Below are 20,764 nucleotides of genomic sequence, written 5' to 3'. Positions count from 1 at the left end.
GGGCACCTTTAAGGTTCAGTTCACAGGGAATATGTCAAATTGATGAAAAACACCAACTTGCAAGTTTCACATTACCTCTTGTTATAGTACATTTGGCTCTGTCAAAGTACTGATGCCTTTCCATACAACATATTCCCTGAATATAGGTAAGAAGCGTATCTTAAAATATATATACAACTACCTTCAGTCTCTTTGTAGCCACTTTTATGCACTCTGTTGCACCACCTCAATCAAAACCGTAATTTCAGTCATTGGAGATGCAATGATGTTTTATGCATTTTAACATGCTTTAATTTCAGGATAAAAACTTTTTAAGGCTTCCACTGTGTATTATTGGCTGTTGTAGAGAGCAGTCTGGAAACTGTGGGGTGCTTTACCATAATCACTGGCATTTATGTTTTCTTCATCCAATACCTTTTTCCATCAACCATTTAAATGTACATATCATACATTGTCTTTTTCAGGTTATAAACACAGCAAAATATGTGGTTGTTCCAGGTAGCATCAATAATTTAGAATAAATCACAATGTTATTGACTCTAAAGAGCTCTTCCGCAGGCTCAGAAATCTTTCCTGCAAAATGTCCTATTTGGACCTGGAGTGTAAGTGAATAAAGAAGGATGAGAATGAGCCACCCGCTGCCCCACAAAATAGCCAGAAGCGGTTTGATCCATGGCGCTGTCCTCCATCTCAACAACTGTGTGTGTGCAGGTTTTTTTTTTTTTCTTTTTTTGGGGTGGGGCCATATGAGCTTCAGAGGCAAGCTGCAGTAGAAAGCCATGATGTCAGGAGAACAAATAATGTACAAAACTTCCACATGCCTTTACGAATATACATGTCAAAGCATTTACTCTTCACTGTCTCAGTTCATCCAGTTCCAGTTCATTTTGTCTCCACTGTCAATACACATCTGGACTTAGGTGTGTAGGTCTGTCAGCAAAGGGCAGAGGACAGCAGTATGAGGATGTAGAGCGACCACACAGGCAGCTGCAGCGCGGTAAGGGTAATGTCGGCCGACGATGTTGGTCTTTTCTTCTGGCGCAGCCCGTTACACAGCGGAGTGTTGCAGCAGGTGATGCACACTGAGTTGAGTTTACCGGTGCAGAACTGCTGGTAGCCAGAAGAAGAGATGAGGCAGGCTGCCGAAGAGGCGCAGGACTTGCGGTAGTGTATCCCTGAAACAAAGATCAAAATGGATCCATTAGGCTCTTAATGAGAACAAATCAAAGGCAGAAGCAGGGAGAAAGGGCAGGATTTAATTAAGGATACATAGGATCTGCATTCAGAACACCTCTCTGCTTCTCAGCTCTCCTCTGAGTTTCAAAGATTTGCATACAATTGTCCCTCCCTTAATGTCTAGTATAATTTATCCATGAATAAGGGAACCCTGCAGCCCATCTTTCTTCTTAAGTAGTGCGCTCAGTCGCTGTGACTTCTCTCATGAGAATATGACTTAGAGCCAACAATGCCAACTTTTAGCATTGCACTGTGAATCTTCTGAATGGAAGTGAGGGTGGTACTTGAAAGTTCCTTTAAAGATGGACTGAAGGCAAACAAAGAACTCTAGCAGACACATGTTTCTAAGTAAGTCACTAATGGCGCTTTTCCATAACATGGTAATGGTGGCTTTTCCTGCAATGGCATGTAAAGGCAGATGTTATGTCTTCTAGGAGCATATAAGCAGCAGGAGAAGAACAGTGAAATAAATGACTCTAACAAATAATGGTTTTCTTTGAGGTCAGACACTTTCAGGGTTCTGGCGTTCACTGAAATAACCTACAAGGACACTGGATTAAATGGGGTCATAATTAAAGTCATAATGTGTGACTCTTTAAACTTTGTTATTCTAATTGCTGTGATGTTATGAGGGGTTTGTTGGCCGCATGACATTTGTAAATACCGATTTGATCCTTACACTTTCATTTGTGATCTGTGCCCATGGAGAGCTCCAAAACCTTGGGGCTAAGTTTTTTTGTGAATACGAAGATTGTGAGTGTCAGTCGATAAGAAAAACCCCACTCAATAACTTTACTTACAGCCATCTGCATTCATATTCATCTGAAAAGCATCCATCTCAGAAAAAAATTCACTAGCCATACTCCACATAACAATGAAGTTTGGTTGGGAAGCAGAATTAATTAGGAGATCCTAATATATACATATAAGGTGCTTAACATGGAAGGCTAGTCAAGTATTGAAGGAAGGCCTTAACATTTGGCTGACATTTCACTTCAAAGAAAAATGTAGTTATGCGCACACAAACTTCCAATCCGTGTAATGTTTGACTCCTCTGTCTATCCAAGTGCAACAGATACACGCAATGTTGCAAAGTTCTGGAGGGAAATGTCCTGTCTCACAAAGACCGGACTTGCACCCTGATAATAGCTTCCATTTTAGATTTTTAAAGGATGGCGGACACTTCTTATCTAATTTTCTTACTTAAAATGGCCATTTATATTACGACGACAATTTGAAAGGAAAGCCGTGGTTCAAGTATGAACGAGCTCAATATAAAACAATTACACATGGCTATATAATCTGTTGGTTTTTATGGTGAGCAATAATTTGAAAATAGCAAGAGCAGATAATAGTGAATAGGGTGAAATGAAAGTGGGAAGTGACGATGAGAGATTTGATGGCTTTTCTCACCTAAAACATTCACTTACCAATCACATGGGCTATTTGATAGTGTGCTCCCATTGCCTCTAGTGATGCACACAAACTCACACATTTTCACTCCCTCTCATTAAGCGCACCGACACAAAGCCGGTCACCATTTTAATCATATTAGCTCAGCTTTGTTATACCGTTCATAGTGTTTCAGTAATTGGACTTTGGACAAGTTTCATCATTTGTCTTACTGAAAACTTTAAATGTGTCAGACCCAAACAAGACGAGGACCACAATAGCGTCACGTTCAACAGTTTATTAAAGGATTGGGGGAAAGGGAGTGTATGAGCATGTTCAGAGAACGAGAAGAGCAGGTCCGGTATTGCAGATAGGAGTCAGAAGCGTAAGGAAACAGGCAGAGTAACTGGTGCTGGTTAGCAGACGATCCGACAAGGAGTAACTGAAAGCCAGGGTTTATATACAGAGGGTAATGAGCAGGGAATGCAGTGCAGCTGGCCGGTTAATTAGGGCAGGAGTGGATACAGGTGTGGCTGAGCAGAGTGGAGCGGCAGCAATTAGTGCTGTTAACAGGGCAGAGGGAGAAGCTCCTGACAGAACCCCCCCCTTAAGGGACGGCCCCAGAAGTCCCCAAAAAACGTCAAACAGGGCGGGCGGAGGGTCAGAACTCCTCTGAGCGGTCAGATTCCCTGGCCTCATCCTCCGAGGGGGCCTGAGAGGGACCATCAGGGGCCAGGGCAGGGTCAGGAACTGGGCAGGAGGAGCGACGGGACCCCTTAGGACGACCCCGACGGATAGCAGGCTGGTCCGGGTGCAGACGGTGGAAGTCGGCGATAAGAGTCCGGTCCACAATTCGACTGGACGGCACCCAGATTCTCTCTTCAGGCCCATAGCCCTCCCAGTCGACGAGATACTGGAGGCCCCTACCCCTCCGTCTGGACTGAAGCAGGCGTCGAACGGTGTACACCAGCCCACCGTCAATGAGGCGAGGAGGAGGAGGAGGAGGGGCCGCTGGGACCAGTGGGCTTACATGCACTGGTTTGATTTTTGAAACATGGAAAGTGGGGTGCACCTTCATGGAAGCTGGCAACTGGAGCCGGACTGCGGTAGGACTGATGATCCTCTGGATAGGGAATGGGCCGAGGAACCGAGGTGCTAGCTTACGTGATTCCACCCTCAGCGGCAGGTCCTTGGCTGACAGCCACACCTTCTGGCCAACACAGTAAGTGGGTGCTGGTGTCCTCCGACGGTTAGCCCCAGTGGCATAGCTGGTTACTGACTTGAGTAGTGTGGCACGGGCTTGTGACCAGGTGCGGCGGCACCGGCGAGCATGGGCGAGGGCAGACGGGCAGGAAACCTTTCCTTCCTGACTGGGGAACAGAGGGGGCTGGTAGCCATATACACACTGGAATGGAGACATACCGGTGGCAGAACAGGTGAGGGAGTTGTGGGCGTACTCTACCCATGTCAATTGTTGCGCCCAAGTCTGGGGCTTACGGGAAGCCATGCAACGGAGCGCCTTCTCCAGTTCCTGGTTCGCCCGCTCTGACTGACCATTGGACTGGGGATGAAACCCAGATGTGAGACTTACTGTGGCCCCTAGAAGATGGCAGAACTCCTTCCAGAATGTAGAGGTGAATTGTGGGCCTCGGTCTGAGACCACGTCCTTGGGCAGCCCGTGTAGACGGAAGACATGATCTACAACACTCTGGGCTGTCTCTCTAGCAGATGGCAGTTTCGGGAGGGGAATGAAGTGCGCCATCTTGCTGAACCGGTCAACCACAGTGAGAATGACAGTCATACCATCCGATGGGGGCAGGCCTGTTACAAAGTCCAGGGAAACGTGGGACCAGGGTCGTGAGGGCACCGGCAGAGGCTGGAGTAATCCAGCGGGTGGCTGATTGGAGGATTTGTTCTGGTTGCAGGTGGGACAAGCACGGACAAATTCTCTGACGTCCCTTCTCAAGGAGGGCCACCAAAAGCGCTGGGCAAGGAGATGGCAAGTGCGGGCTGAACCCGGATGGCAGGCAAGGCGGGAGTTGTGTCCCCACTGTATGACCCGGGATCTTAAGTTCTCAGGGACGAAGAGACGGTCATCAGGGCATGCACTGGGGCCGGGATGGTCACGGATTGCCTCTTGAACCTCTTCCTCGACATCCCAAGTCAAAGCAGCTATGATACAGGGATCAGGCAGGATGGGGGCAGGTTCCTGGGAAAGGGCGTCCTCCTTCTGGAACTGGCGGGAAAGAGCATCCGGCTTGGTATTACGTGAACCTGGGCGGTATGACAGGGTGAAGTTGAACCTGGTGAAAAACAAGGCCCAGCGGGATTGTCTGGAGTTGACGCGCTTGGCAGTGCGGATGTATTCGAGGTTTTTGTGATCTGTCCAGACCAGGAACGGCACCGTGGACCCCTCCAGCCAGTGACGCCACTCCTCCAGGGCAAGCTTGACGGCCAAAAGCTCACGGTTTCCAATGTCATAATTGCGCTCTGTAGGCGAAAGCCGGCGGGAAAAGAATGCACAGGGGTGCACTTTGTTGTCCTCCTCTGCCCGTTGAGAAAGTATGGCCCCGACTCCCATGTCCGAGGCATCCACCTCGACGATGAACTGTCTGTCTGCATCCGGCATCAGGAGGATGGGTGCCGTGGTGAAGCGGGCCTTGAGGGTCTGGAAGGTTTTGTTAGCCTCTGGGGTCCAGACAAAGGGATGTTTGGTACTGGTCAGAGTGGTGAGGGGAGCGGCGACGGTGCTGTAGTTCCGGATGAATTTCCTGTAGAAATTGGCAAAGCCAAGGAATTGTTGCAACTTCTTCCTATTCTCCGGAACTGGCCAGGAAGAAACTGCCGAGACCTTTGCGGGGTCCATCTGGATATTTCCCTCAGCCACGATGTATCCCAGGAATGACACAGACTGAACATGGAATTCGCACTTCTCAGCTTTGACATAGAGGGAGTTCTCCAGGAGACGACGGAGGACCAGTTGGACATGACGAGTGTGTTCAGACAGGGTTCTGGAGAAAATCAAGATGTCGTCCAGGTACACAAAGACGAATTTATTCAGCATGTCCCGCAACACATCATTCACCAGAGCCTGGAATACCGCTGGTGCGTTGGTGAGGCCAAATGGCATGACCAGATACTCGTAGTGGCCGGTGTGGGTGTTGAATGCTGTTTTCCACTCGTCGCCTTCTCGTATGCGCACTAGGTGGTACGCATTACGAAGGTCCAGCTTGGTGAAAATTGTGGATCCCTGAAGCAGCTCAAAAGCAGAGGTGCGTAAGGGCAGAGGATACCGGTTCTTCACAGTGATGTCGTTCAGACCTCGGTAATCAATGCAGGGCCGAAGAGAACCGTCTTTCTTTCCCACGAAGAAGAACCCGGCACCAGCAGGAGAAGAAGACGGGCGGATGATACCAGCTGCTAAGGAGTCCCTGATGTAATCCTCCATGGCCTTTCTTTCTGGAGGAGACAGTGAGTAGAGGTGACCCTTAGGTGGAGTAGATCCAGGAAGAAGGTCAATGGCGCAGTCGTACGGACGGTGTGGGGGCAGAGATGTGGCTTTGGTCTTATTGAACACTTGCCGGAGACCATGGTAGCATTCAGGAAGGTTAGAAATGTCAGGGGCAGTGCTGGGGGGTATAGAGTTGGTGGGCAGCGAGGCAGCACGCAAACAGGTCAGGTGGCAGTCATCTCCCCACTCTTTGACAGTTCCGGAGGCCCAGTCGAGGTGAGGATTGTGGAGACGGAGCCATGGGTGACCCAGGATTAAGGGTTGGCCCGGGGAGCAGAGTAGGTGGAAGCGGATGGTCTCTTGGTGGTTGCCTGACACCAACATTGAGATGGGAGCTGTGATGCTGGTAACTGTGCCAAGTATGTGACCGTCCAGGGCCCGGGCTGGCACGGGAGCGGACAAGCGGTGGCTTCCCAAGCCCAGCTGACGAGCAAGTTCTGTGTCCATAATGTTTGCTTCTGCACCAGAGTCCACCAGGGCTGCCAGAGTGTGGGTTGTATCAGACAGGTAAAGACAGACTTGGATCAGGGTTTTACTATTGGTGGAGGACCGAATGTTCGATGAACCCAGCCGGATTCCTCCTACATCCGGTGAGCTCCGGCTTTTTACTGGACAGGTGGCGGCACGATGCCCATCACCGCCACAGTACAGACACAGGTTAGAGGTGATGCGTCGCTGTCGCTCTGCAGGGGTTAGTGAGGCGCGGCCGATTTCCATCGGTTCAGGCTGGTCTGGCTGGTAAGATGGTGTGGCAGAGGAAGACGAGAGAGCGGTCGAGCTGCTCCGTGTGCTGGTGGATGGACTGCTGCGCCCCCCCTCTCGACGACGGGCCTGGATCCTGCGGTCGATGCGGACAGCCAGAGCCATGGCTTCATCGAGGGTGGAGGGTTGATCATGGGAAACTAACTCATCCTTTATGTAGTCCGCTAGGCTGTGGAGGAACGCAACCACCAACGCCTCCATGTTCCAGGGGCTCCGACTTGCCACTGTACGAAAATCGATGGAGTAATCCGCCACGGTCCTTCTGCCTTGGCGAATACTCATCAGGGTCTGTGATGCCTCAGCTGCCGTGGATCCCAAGTCGAAGACCTTAAGCATCTCCTCGGCGAACAGGTTGAAGGCAGCACATGCAGGGGTCTGGCGCTCGAACTCAGCCGTTCCCCACAGTCGAGCCCGTCCCGTCAGGTGAGTGATCACATAACCTACTTTAGCCCCCTCAGTGGCAAAGGTTCGGGGTTGCAGGCTAAACTGGACACGGCAGCTCGTCAGGAATGCTCGTACCTGAGTTGGATCACCATTGAACCGCTCAGGATTGCCAATCTTGGGTTCGGGGAAGGCAACAACTGCGGCGGCAGTGACCGGGGCAGAGGACACGGGAGCTGGGCCGGTGGGCAGACTGGCTGAAGCTGACGGAGGAGTAAGGTTGGTGAGAAGTTGGATAACCATGGCAAGTTGTTGTTGCTGCTGCTGAATCTGTTGTTGCTGCTGCTGGCTGAACTGGAGCAGAGAGGCGACGTCATCTGTCATGCGGTAAACCTTACTCTCTGTATGTTCCAGGCGCTGCATGGCGGCGGGTTGTCCAGGGTTGTCGAGTTCCATGCTGGGTGAGACGTGCGCTGGGTCCATGTTTGGTCGGATCGTTCTGTCAGACCCAAACAAGACGAGGACCACAATAGCGTCACGTTCAACAGTTTATTAAAGGATTGGGGGAAAGGGAGTGTATGAGCATGTTCAGAGAACGAGAAGAGCAGGTCCGGTATTGCAGATAGGAGTCAGAAGCGTAAGGAAACAGGCAGAGTAACTGGTGCTGGTTAGCAGACGATCCGACAAGGAGTAACTGAAAGCCAGGGTTTATATACAGAGGGTAATGAGCAGGGAATGCAGTGCAGCTGGCCGGTTAATTAGGGCAGGAGTGGATACAGGTGTGGCTGAGCAGAGTGGAGCGGCAGCAATTAGTGCTGTTAACAGGGCAGAGGGAGAAGCTCCTGACAAAATGACACGGAAATTGCTTTCAGAGCTTTTCAAATTTAGGTAATGGAACAACTTTAGTGCTTACATTGAAACTGACACTTCAACTGTCTGCAGGGCCTTACATCTTTCAGATAGTATACTTTCCAAAACACCTTTTAAGCAATTCAGCTTTAACTGACCCTCACATGCCCATGGTCAACATTTGCTCAAATAAAGCCTAGTAGTCAAGTAGGCTTTTGTCATTCCTTTTTAACTGGTAAGTTTTGGTTGTAACTTATTTATTTGTGTTTCCTTATTTCTTGTAATGTTTTTGAATTTGTATATTCACATTGCTGCAGTGCACACTATGTTAAGTGAAAAACAAAAACTAAAAAATGAAGAAAGTTAACACATTTATCCAGTAACATTGGCAGTAAATTAAAGCTGTTTAATGGCCTTGTACACCCACACAAGCGTTTTTCCCTTTCGTGGAGCTTTGCTGGGAATTTGGTGTGTTCTATTCAAGAGTCCCAGTCAATCCTGAGAGTGTGACAGTGAGTCAGCTTGCATAATACAAATACCCTGAACCTGAAGCAGCTAAATTGAATTCAGCCATCACTACCATTATTTTACTAGTGTGGCATGTCAAAATGTATTGATAAAGATTTTACATCAATTTGAAATCTCACTGGCCATGAACATTTTACAATTCCATTTATTTGTATTAATTAATTGTAATTAGCAAGGAATCCATTTAAGATTTTTTATATTGTGTTCACACAAATCGCTGATACGATACACTTAATTTAACAAATTTGTATGACAGACTAAAGAGTTAGGTTCTGATGTAAGGGGCTATTTCCCTAGGTGTATGTTTAAAATCATAATTTTCCAGTGACAGCTTTCCACTCCAAAACTCCTCCAATGGTTTTACACCATGAATAACGATGCACCACCAAAGTGAAATATTACTAAAACATCAAATCCACAAATAGACTGGAGCTGTCCTGGCAGATTTATGTGTTAGGACAGTGCAACACTTACAATGCCTAAGGTGTGAGCAGGAGCTTGGGCAACACCTCAGCCCTGATGTTGAACCAGAAACTCACTTCAGCCAAGTTCACACAGTGCCCTGATACAACGATGCAACTTATTTATATTTGTCTTGGTTTTCCCTGTTTTTTTCTGACATCCGAGTGTATGGAAATGCTTAAGAGATAATGTCAAGGTCTAAAACAGAACACAGGATTTCTTGTTCAACTGTAAATCGTCTTGATTGGATTGGGATGTTAATTGTCTCGTATAAGATTCATTACTTTGAGATTATACATGGCCAGGAGAACTGTTCTAATTGAAATTCAGGACATACACAGACAAACACACACTGATGAATGATGATTATATTCCATATGAACCAATTATGAGCCTGGAGGACATATGCACTGCTTTGTTTGCAACAGAACAACAGGGAAATAATCACAACATAAGGTTTGAAGTGATTGGGTGGGGATGTTTTATTCAGTTTGTGTTGGAATTCTATGAGATAGCACTTCAATCGCAATTATGCCTATCAACTTTCGACCGCTTAGAGAGAACTTGGCACACTTTAGTCTAATGAGGCTCAGAACGGTTGGCTGTCCAATATGTCCAAGTGTCTGGAGAACCTATGATTGCCGTTCTAAATGAGATTTGAAATAAGTTTAGTACACTAAATAAGAGTGTACTTGTGTGGTGTTGACAAGAAAAACGGAATAGTGTTGACGCAAGCTTTAAGTTATAACAGTTATGTCGCACATGCAATAATTTGTCCAACACGGTAATTTAGTATCTTGCTTTTGGACAAGGCATTGTTGGTCAAACTGACTGCTCTGTCCTTGACACAGGTATAAAAAAAAATGACCTGTTTCCTGAATGGAGTGTTGCATAGTTTACAGTGTGTCAGGCATGTATCAGTCTGCGCTGCTGGGGGGTTTATTATCAGTGTAAATCAAACTTGACTAAGCAGTGAAATTAGATGGCAGTTGTTATATGAGGCGACATAAAGATGTCACATGGATAAATCATCAGTAGGGACGATAAAACTGATTTTTTTGGGTCATAAAAGACGATTTTCACTAAGAAATGAAAGTTAGCAAGTTCTGAGCACTCTTTCCACTGTTACCTTTATGTCACCAAGAGGGTGTCTTCACATGTAAATCTATAAGGCGTTATCATATATCATCATATAAAGGCATTGAAACATATTTAGACACATCTGAGAATAACTGGAACAAATTCTTGGTCCAAATTGCTCAATACTGTATATGTTTGAGTGTAGTGGTGCGTATAGCCATGCTAGCAGCTCTGTGAGGCTGCAAGTGTTCACAGCTGGACTTTGAGCTACATTTCATGGCAAACGAATCGATCCAATAGTTGTTGAGACATTTCACCTCAAATGTCAACTTCACGGTGGCACAACAGGAAACTTTAAAGCTTTCATTCTCTGGGAACAAAGAGCGTCTATAAGCTTTCAAGGCCATCCATCCAATAGTGGAAGAGATATTTCTGAACGTTGGAATTTAGAAAGTACACTATATGACATCCCTGCCTAGAGTGGTAAGGTTAGTGCAGTCAGTGAAACATTGGCTTTCAGCTTAATCACGCACTTTAGTGAAGAAAACAGTGATTTTTGAAAAACCTTCCAGAGAAAGTCCATGGAACACTGTTAAATCCACACACAGCCATCCGTATCACACAATCAAACTCACTGCAGCAGCCACGCCCCCTCCCTCTATTTAACCAAATTAATTTAAACTACTGTGACTAACCACAGCCTCATTTCCTTTTTTTACCGGATACAGTAAATTAACTTTTGTGAATTGCAAAAGCTAATTTAGATAAGGCGTGAATCAGGCAGCAGTTCAATCGGTGCATGTTTCCATCCTGTTCTCTTTTGCTCTCTTTCTCTGTTTAATATGAAGAACAAACTCACCTGTCGCCATTACAAAATGTGAACCGTGCATCAGTCGGCTTTTATCAACATGTGAAAGCTTGCTGAGATTCAGGGCCTTGACACCTAATAGTTAGCTTCTAGTTTAGCTTCCTTGGTTCTCACCAGATGAGAGAATGATACATTGTTTGGTATTTCACCAGGTTCGGTTCTCTTTCACACCTATGGCTTCCTCTGGTCTGATGAGTTGATACACAGAGCTTCCTGCAGTTGCGTGGGTCTCAGTCCGAACACGTTCTCACCCAAACAAACTGCACCAGAGATTGGAATGGTACCGATACCACTTCTTCAACAAGGTCTCGGTACGCTTGTTTGGTCCGCTTCTGTTGCTCACCCGAGTGTGATTGGCAAACATGGCAGGTGTAAAAGGCCCTCAGAGGAGTGAAACTGTCTAATGTCATTAGCCTTGACGACACCCACCCAGACCAATCTTCAGAATGACGTCATCACCCCCTATTAAAGCGTAACCTATCTTCTACTCCTGACTGCATCTTAGACATCGTCAAAAATTCATGACATCTCTTCTTGTTGGCAGTCTTCTATTGTAAACAATGAATTTGAACTTTCCGTCACAATGCCTCAACAACTTTAGAGATTAAATATAGCGGTATATAGTGATGAGATCAGCCTTCAGGCCCACACACACACTGATCAGTCTCATGTCTGTGGTCAGGGCCGACGGACTGGGGGGAAAAGTGATACAGTCGTTTTATTTTTTTTTTATTTTTTTTTATAACAAGCTAAATGTGGGGCCCCAATCTTCAAAGGCCCTGAACAATGCCATTCCAAAAAAATTAATAATTGACTGGCTCGTGATAGGCCCCTGACCCTTGCAAGGAGATCAGGGGCCTGCGCATGACTAAGGCATGTGTGCGGGAGAGTAAGCAGGAGCAAGCCAACATTGAATTGAACTGGTGGCGAAAATAAACGCAGCGATGTTTCTATGGGGATATTAAGCTGTACAGAAATAAGTGCTGGCAAAGCTAGGACAGTTTAAGACTCCACATCACTGTGGCAACACAACCTATCTATCAGCTCAGACAGCGCAAAGAAAAGTCTGATGAATACATGAGAGTGATGGCCCCTGCAAGTTTCAGTAAGTTTAAAGAAGTGCCACACTGTTACTGTCTTTGAAATACATTTAGACATTTTAAGGGGAAAACACATTGTATTTATTATTTCAACTATTGAGTTATTTGTAGAACAGCATGCTAGTGTAGGCCAACAAGATTTATTTTCTGAATTTTCAATGCTGCTTTATTTTTATGTTTTAAATTGGGAAAGACATGTTCCAAACGACCTGTATTTAAAAAGAAATCAAGCAAGTAGGCTATTAATAACCATTAATGAATTATAGGCTATCGCACCACAGTAGGCCTATTGTCCACAATAATCACAGCCCCCATCAGATACCCAGAGAGCCATGTGTATTGTAAGACCGCTTTTCAGGGGGCCCATCAGGACTTTTTGTATAGGGGCCCAGAATTTGGTGCTACGCCCCTGTCTGTGGTAAAACTATCTCAAGGAAACACTTCACAATAAAATAATAATTTTCTTCTGCTCCACTAAACAAGCAAGACCCTAACTTTCATCAGCATCAAAAACGCACTGCACTGCCGCTGCGACGCTTCAACCAACGCTGTTTGATTTTGAGACTACTGCCTTTCCGAGGGCAATAATTCTGCTCATTTGTTGTATCTTCAATGCTGCAGTCCATTCCTCCTCCAATACTGTGAAGATTTTACATTTTCAGGAGAGACTGAGGCACACTTTTTGCATTTATGTAGAAGCAGTTTTCACTAGTAGGCAGGTACAGCATCATGAAGATATCGGTTAGAGTCTCTAGTTAGTTGTCAACCTATCAAAGTGATTTTTAATTGCTTCCTACAGATATCACAGATTAGTTCTATTTCTACCCTAAACACTGTGATTGACCCAACATGTCCACACGCTGCCCAGCACCAAACGGCAGACAATGCTTGCTGCAAGCTTTAGAACATGGCTTCAACATAACAATATAAGCAACAAGCAAGTCCATTATTCACTCTCCTTTTAGCTCTGTTTTGATCTGAACCACTTGAGAAAAATACATGTTTCTTTAGCAGCTAAATGCTGCATTATGTTTGTCACCAGCTAGTGGCCAACTGTTTGTTTGCTGGTTGATGCTGAGCTGGGCATGATGTAGATAGGGGATTTACTTACTAAAACAGCTGAGGTTGTAAACAGGGTTGAGGAGAATTTTAAGACTTAGTTAATGAGTGAATTTGTGAGCCAGAAAAACAAAGACGCTTCAAACTAAAAGTGTGCTTTGTCAAAACAACGACCCATTTCACATCACACAAAGTCACTTGTTAACATAAGAACATTGATTAGTGCAGCCTTATTTAACTATTAGTCTTACAGCAAATAACAAAGTATACCATCTTTGTATCAATATCAGGCAACATAGTTATTGCTATATTATATTATATTACAGCTTTTTCCTGCCTTTTTGTGTGCATGTTGGCACTTTTTTTTTTTTTTACATTACATTAGTCACTAAACCTTGAAAATTGCCAGTGAGAAATAGATGGATGGCCAATTTCATATCCCAGGAGACGGGGGAAGAGGACAGTGAAATGAAAGGCAGCCTGCTGCAGCGTGGCAATCATCCCTAAAGACAGGTGTGAAGAGGATGAGTCCTGGCCAAGGTAAAAGCACACTTTCTGATCATTCCTCGGGGTGTAATCACAGTGGGAAGGATGATCACAGTAATAGACCATGTAGGCTTGGATATAGGAGGCCAGGAAGAAAAATAGCCATCGCATCCGAAATCCTGGGGTTGTGCTTCTACTCTCGGTGGATTGACAGAGTGATTTTCAATCTTGAGCGATAACTGGAGCTTCTGCCGGCCAGCCCTCTTCCTCAGCTGGAGAGCTTGGTTGTAGCAGAAGGGGCTTTATAGCTCACTCAAGAGACACACAGGGAATAATCTCTTCAGCCAAGGGACAGAAAATAGCCCAATTTAGGACGTACTGTATGTTAGCACTTTTACATCCTTTAAATCTACATTGTAGAGCCGCAAGCAAAGTCACAGGCGTATAAAAGGCAATCACGGGCCAAGCACACTTAGGAAGAAATCAAAACAGCCTCACTGATTTATTTTTTTTGGTCACTTAAGCACATTGCACAAAAAGTGGCGATGCTGCTATAGTGAATGTATCTATTGCATTTCAAACAGCGATAAGGTGCGGTCAGTTGAATGTCTAAGCCCTCCTTTTCATGCAGAGCGGTAATAACGATAACACTGGGAGAAAAAGGCTGGGAGGTTCACAAGCATTCATGCAAAAAAAATCTTATTAAAGAGCTGTCGGTCTGTATAGCGCCTGGTGTCTGCCCTTTGGATCGGGACCCACACATTCCCAAAGACAGGAGCCTTATTGCTTTTGCTCATCAGTAAATAGAGGGAGAGGGGAGGGAATATGACCCCCCCAATTTTCGCCCGGTGTGAAAATGAGGTAGAGCCGTGAAATTAGGGGCTGACCTTTAGTGTCTGGGTTCTAAACACTGGTTGAAAATATTCATGTAAACACAGAGGAGGCACATTATTCATTACTAAAAGGGAGCATTACACTGCGTAACCCATGAAAAGTTGCAACCTCAAACGCTCTACAACCCCATGCTTTAAGTCTGTTGACTTGACCGAACTACAGTTTCAGGTATTCCAACCTATGCACACATAGGTTTTATATATTTTTTAATTAATATGATGAAGTTATGTGCATTAAAGAAAAGCAATGTTACAGAATGAATGTAAAAGAGAGCAGTGGCATGACATCCCACGTTGTCTGTTGCCTGAATATATGTTATGTGTGACAGGTGTTCATTTACAGTTAAATATTTAAATGGTTATGGTTATGGTTATTACGGTCAGTTGTTATGAGCTTCAGTATTTAAATCATTGAATATCAAAGTAATTATGCGTAAGATGTATGTCTACCTCTGACGTTAGAAACATGGAACAGTCCATTGTGATTTAATGTCAAAGATGCTACAAAGCAAATAGATAAACCACACTGTCCTGTCTCAATGCAGCCCTGTTAATGGTGACACTGGTTCTATATCCGTACATCTTCAAGAATGTATCTTTGGCATGACTGTATTGCAATGTATGATTGATTGTTGGCTATATTATACACTGATGCCAATGTATCTGCATTTCCTTCCCCACTTCTCCACATTTAAAAAAATAAGCTAATACTGACTTAGCTCTACGGTTTGCAGGGTTTGAGTTTTTTATATGGGAAATGAATAGTTTATAACCATGTCTGCTATTTCAAATACTTGACTTTCATCCTCTAATGATAGGTATAAAGCAGTGTAGAGTATAGAGCCTGGCTTATGGCAAAGTATTCTGGGGAGCTGTCCTTTCTTTGTGCTGAAGGATTCTTTGAACACATACAAATAGTTTCTTCAAGACATTGTTTTGTTGAGAAGCATGTAAATATTTCCCTTCATCCATAACATATAACTGCCTGAGTGATGCACAGTGCATCCTGATGCTGTCACTGTGACAACACAACACACTAATCGTGCTCACTGAAAACTACATGGAGAGTGTAACCAGGAAAAAGTTTTCAACCAACACAGACAAATCTCCAAAATAAGAAAATGCCTCGTTTCGACTGAGCAGCACAGTTCATTTCGGTACAGAATGGAAACCCTAGATCCGGTTTGCGTTTCCACTGCTGACAGTTCACTACCTTGGTAGGCTGTGTTTATGTATATACAGAGACAACGTCAAAGCGGGTCACAATGTAACCCGCTAATAGATTCCATGAAAATCTAACGCCACACAATAAACAACCAACATTTTTCTCTAAACACTCTTCAAGACGTAACACAGCAGTTTATCTTTTGCACGGAATTGATGATTCTGTTGACCAACCAACGGACTGCAGTGTGAAGCTTCATCCTTTTGGGACCCTCTGGGACGGCTTGCTACTCCAACGAACGGGTGTCAAAAATAGGAACGGCATGGTTCGCTTATTTCGGTACCCTTTTCATCTTTTGATAATGGAAACACACACAAAAATGCATGCCATTCTGTACCAAACCAAACCAATAAGTGGTAACAAGTCTAGAGAGGACTTTTCAGATTCTGAATGAAGTCCATCGATTCAAGTATTAAAATCTCAGATCCTTATCACCACTAAAAATCTAATTTGTTGTTCTTGGACTGAGGCCAATCTGTGTCCAGACTCTGCTCTGCTCGGACAGATATCCTGACAGCGAAACAAGCTGAGATGAACACACACATATGACAGCAGAAGAGGGTGTAAGGAGCTCCTGTATCCCTGAGGTGAGCCTTACCATCATCCTTCACCAGAACCTCCTTCTGGCACATGTCCTGCACGTTCACCGTGCAGTTAACGATGAACTGTGGAGTGGAGCAGTCGTGTGTCACCTCCTCACACTGGTAGCACTGAATCTGCAGAGCCAGCCCTGCAACACACACACACGCACACACACACACACACACACACACACACACACACACACACACACACACACACACACACACACACACACACACACACACACTGGCCAATCATTTAATCGGTATAATATCATGATGTCATTTTTAACAGGTGACATGTCCTCCACCGTCAGCCGTAACACTTGATAATTTTTCATTTACATGGTCTCGTTTATTTTCTCCAGTATCATGAATAAAGGATTATTGAGAGTGTTGCAGCTCAAAGTGAGGTGAATATTTTGACTTTTGGGTTCTTGCACTCCGAACCATTTCAAATGGATGTGACAGACAAGCTCAATTATTTAGCTGCATTTGCTTTTTTCTGCTTGTACATTTACCTCGGCGGGATGTTGTTGCAACATTTCATCACGTCTTTCCCTTTGATATTTCCCTTTTTTCCTACTGTGAGACTGATTTGTTTAAAGCGAGACATGGCAGGCAAAAACATATTTTTTTCAAGCACTTGTCAATTTTGAGATTTTTTGGCTATTTTGCTTCCATAACATGTCTTCTTTCATACTAGTAACAATAAAAGGTCCAACATCTACTGTACATTGAGGTATTTATAAAATTAAAAAAGGCTGTATCATTATAAATTATGATAATTAATAAGATATAGCCAATTTACATATTTACTAAAACATTTCTGAAAAACTTGTCTTACAGAAAAAAGGGTTAATGTAAGTAATCAACTAGCAAGGTTTTATGATAACATCTATAAGTTAAAACTGTTAACCTATTCACCTGACCTTGTTTCATTTAGCATCCCTCATAATATTCATTTATTCAGAATGGTAAACGGTTCTCAATGAACCACTTGAAATGACCATAGGTCTGGAACTTGGCTATTCCAACCCATCATTTTGCTGTGACACCAGTGTCATTTAAAACATTTGAGCTTTTAAAGTATCCCTTTGTTTCATTACTGTTGCAAAATCACAACATGCACAGTATACAGCTTCTTTCAATGTTTTCAAAAGTGACAGAGCCTTTAGTTAAGAGGGTCTCACTCAACCTTACCCAAAGTCATACAGTACATCTTAAATGAGAAGGTTGCAGAATTTGAGAAGGTTGCAGAATTTAATTTGTCATTGAAAAGGACAACAAGATGAGACTTCATGCACAGAATGATTAAAACTCATATTTTACTATTGGCTTTGGCCAACAGCATTCATTAGCAGCCTGTTAACATATGACTTATGGACTTGGAAGTTATATGTTAATATTTTCACTGGTGGAATGCAATTTCAAGGTATTTACTTTTATCTTAGTCTACATTACACCACCACGTTTAAGAGTGAAACATTGGTGTAAATATTTTAACACCATTACTTTTATTTGCAATGTAGTATTGTGAAATTGTTGAAATGGCAGGCTACTTTTAGAAGTAGAAGAAAATCAACGTCTTCCACTATACTACCCAAGCCTTGGGGGCCAACACAGGGGTTTAAAAAAGAAGTCAAATTCAGGGAGATATTTCACAGTGTAAAGTGTAGTCGGACTGTGCTGCTCTACGCTATTGATCAGCAATCTGAATCTTCATTTAAACTTACCTGTATGTAGCGCAGTCGGACGCACAGGAGCGCAGCGCCGCATGCAAGTTTAATAATCTCTTATGGGTGTCAGTAGCAAAGGTGTGACACCCGACACAAATCTAAGTAGCCAACATCAAAACTTGAGCTTTCAATCATCATAAAAATGAGCAAAAACTTAGAAATCTGCTCAACTTTAATGTATGGGCTATATGAGCGCGGCTGGTCGCTCCAAGCTGTGTGCGCGCTACCAGTTCGGCACTTGACCAAAATTGACACCTTTACAGTCACTGCGAGCCCTCTCCAAAAAAAAAGAAAAAGGGCTACAAGCGGGTTTGGAAGTTTGGGTGACAAACAACAGCCTCAAATACCTTTGCGTTTTGAGGAAAAAAGCCAAGCTATGTGTCCATACCTGAGCTGAAGAAGAAGAAGAGGAGCAAAGTGTAGACGGTGAAGAGCCGCATGGTCCGCTTACTGTGACGGTGAGCAGAAACACGAGAGGCGCGTGTCTGCCGGGTCTGAGGCGCAGAGACGCAGCAGTTGGAAGCCTGGCATGGTGAGGAGCCCCACACCACACCTCCTGCGGTGCCTCACCTCTCTTATCAGCCTGACGCACGCGCGCCTGTGCGCAGACAAGCACGCTAATTTCGTGCGTAAGCGTGATCGCAAAGACACTGTTTTGATAGCGATGCTTCCAACTGGTTTCTTCTCAGTAATATAATTACTTTTGGCATTTAAATAACACTGCAACAATTCAAAATCTAACCAAGTATATTGGTGTAATTTATATTCAAAATATGCATGCCATTTAATATAAGCCACCATCAGCCAACACGCAACATTTCAGTTATAGTGGCTTGGAAATGAGGATTACAAGGCTTGCTTATAGCATGAGACAAAATATCTTCCTATTATAGTAACACATGCTCAGCATGAGTATTTCTAGCTAACTTCTAATCTTCTTTAAATGTGTTTATCTCAAATCTAGACCAGTGCCACTAATGTGTTACTTTTGTTAATAATAATAATAAGATATAAGATTGCACTTGAAATTAAGAGAATGACATGACAAAGTTAAATATGGAAAATGAGTTTTGCAAGCGAATTTCAAGATCTCTTCTCTCTTGAAAGGCTTCAATATTGCATCTTACCAAGGGCATTTTCACTTGTACCATTGGCATATTTTTTTGAACCAATTACAATCCACCTTGTATTGCTTGTTTTTTAAACTTATTTTTGAAGAGACATTTTACATCTGATTCCACCAATGAAATCAATAAAGTTCCATGATGAGTCAAAAAGAGGCCAATAACAGGCAGGGAAAATGTCTAAGAAGATATATTATTTTTGCTCTTAAGTCCCGCACAAATCTGTCCGTGTCTCGTATATCCAAAGGGCTCCAGAATCTTTATTTGCTGTATTTATAGCTCATCATTTGACTGAAATGGGGCTATAAACTGACAGGACAGATTTAATACTTTGACCTCCACAGTCTCCAATCAGTTTGAGTCATCTCAGCGCTTAGAATCACTTTATTACCATGCTTCAGTTTTATTTTCCGTTCCCACATTTGACCCAATATAAATCCATTAAAGATAATAGAATGTATCCACTTTACTTTTGTTCCCAAAGTTTTATTTTACACTTAAGATGAAAATGTCAAGATATGAGCATAGATCAAATGTCACGGTTATTATCGGACAGGTTAAGATCAGACGCTCAGTATACGACCACAGGCACCCATCTGATTAATAATGAATGTATTACATAGTATAACTTTTATTTGAGAAGAAAAAAGGCCATTTAACGATTAGTCTCATTTCTAGTAAGGAGTACACTAGAACAGCATTATATTTTTTCAATAAATCCCTAACAGTGTGTTAGTCTACCTCACAGTACTTTCCCACACACCCACCCCATCCCAGGCATTCAGCCCCCAAACCCATTGGTTCCAACTGAAAACATACAGTATATCTGTACAGACACCTCACAAATCTATAGTTACATGGTTTTTAAAGGCTAAACGCTGCTCAAACATGAGAAAAATTGACAAATTGTTGATGAACATTTTCAGTGAAATTTAATCCACATTTTATGCTTCGTTGAACATTAACAACAGCCGGACGATGTATGTGGGATGGAGGCAAAATAAACTTAAAAGTGTGTGTGTGTGTGTGTGTGTGTGTGTGTGTGTGTGTGTGTGTGTGTGTGTGTGTGTGTGTGTGTGTGTGTGTGTGTGTGTGTTCATGCCAAGTTTCAATTGTCTTGTGTACACTACAAAAAAGGTTGAATATTTCCCACTTAATTGTAGTGGAGTAGAAATATAAGAAAAAAAAAGTATTTATAAGTACCTCAAACTTGCACTTAAGTAGGCTATAATTGAGTAAATGTAGACTACTTATGGCGCTTTTCCACCGCATGGTATCAGCTCGACTCGACTCGACTCAACTCGCATTTTTGGCTTTTCCACCGCAATTTCATGGTACCTGGTACCACGTAGCGGCTGCTTTTTTGGTATCGCCTCGCTCTAGGTTCCAAGCGAGCTGAGCCGATGCTAAAAGGTGACGTCAGCAGACGGCCGGCCACTGATTGGCCAGAGACTATTGTCTGGCCAATCAGTGGCCAGAGACTACCGG

General features: G+C 43.9%; 1 protein-coding gene across 1 annotated transcript; it reads right to left on the bottom strand.

Annotated features, from left to right (window-relative positions):
- Positions 1-933: 933 nt before the first annotated feature.
- Positions 934-18,592, bottom strand: LOC307258637 (ly6/PLAUR domain-containing protein 1-like; the record flags this gene model as incomplete). Its single annotated transcript, XM_080038262.1, has 3 exons — positions 934-1,175; positions 16,431-16,562; positions 18,541-18,592. 3 exons carry the CDS (start codon positions 18,590-18,592, stop codon positions 934-936), a joined length of 426 nt encoding a protein of 141 aa, XP_079894388.1.
- Positions 18,593-20,764: the final 2,172 nt, after the last annotated feature.

The sequence above is a fragment of the Ammodytes marinus genome, assembly GCF_949987685.1.
Source record: "Ammodytes marinus genome assembly, chromosome: 12".
NCBI classification, from domain to species: domain Eukaryota; kingdom Metazoa; phylum Chordata; class Actinopteri; order Uranoscopiformes; family Ammodytidae; genus Ammodytes; species Ammodytes marinus.
This window is presented reverse-complemented; position numbering and strand designations above follow the sequence as displayed.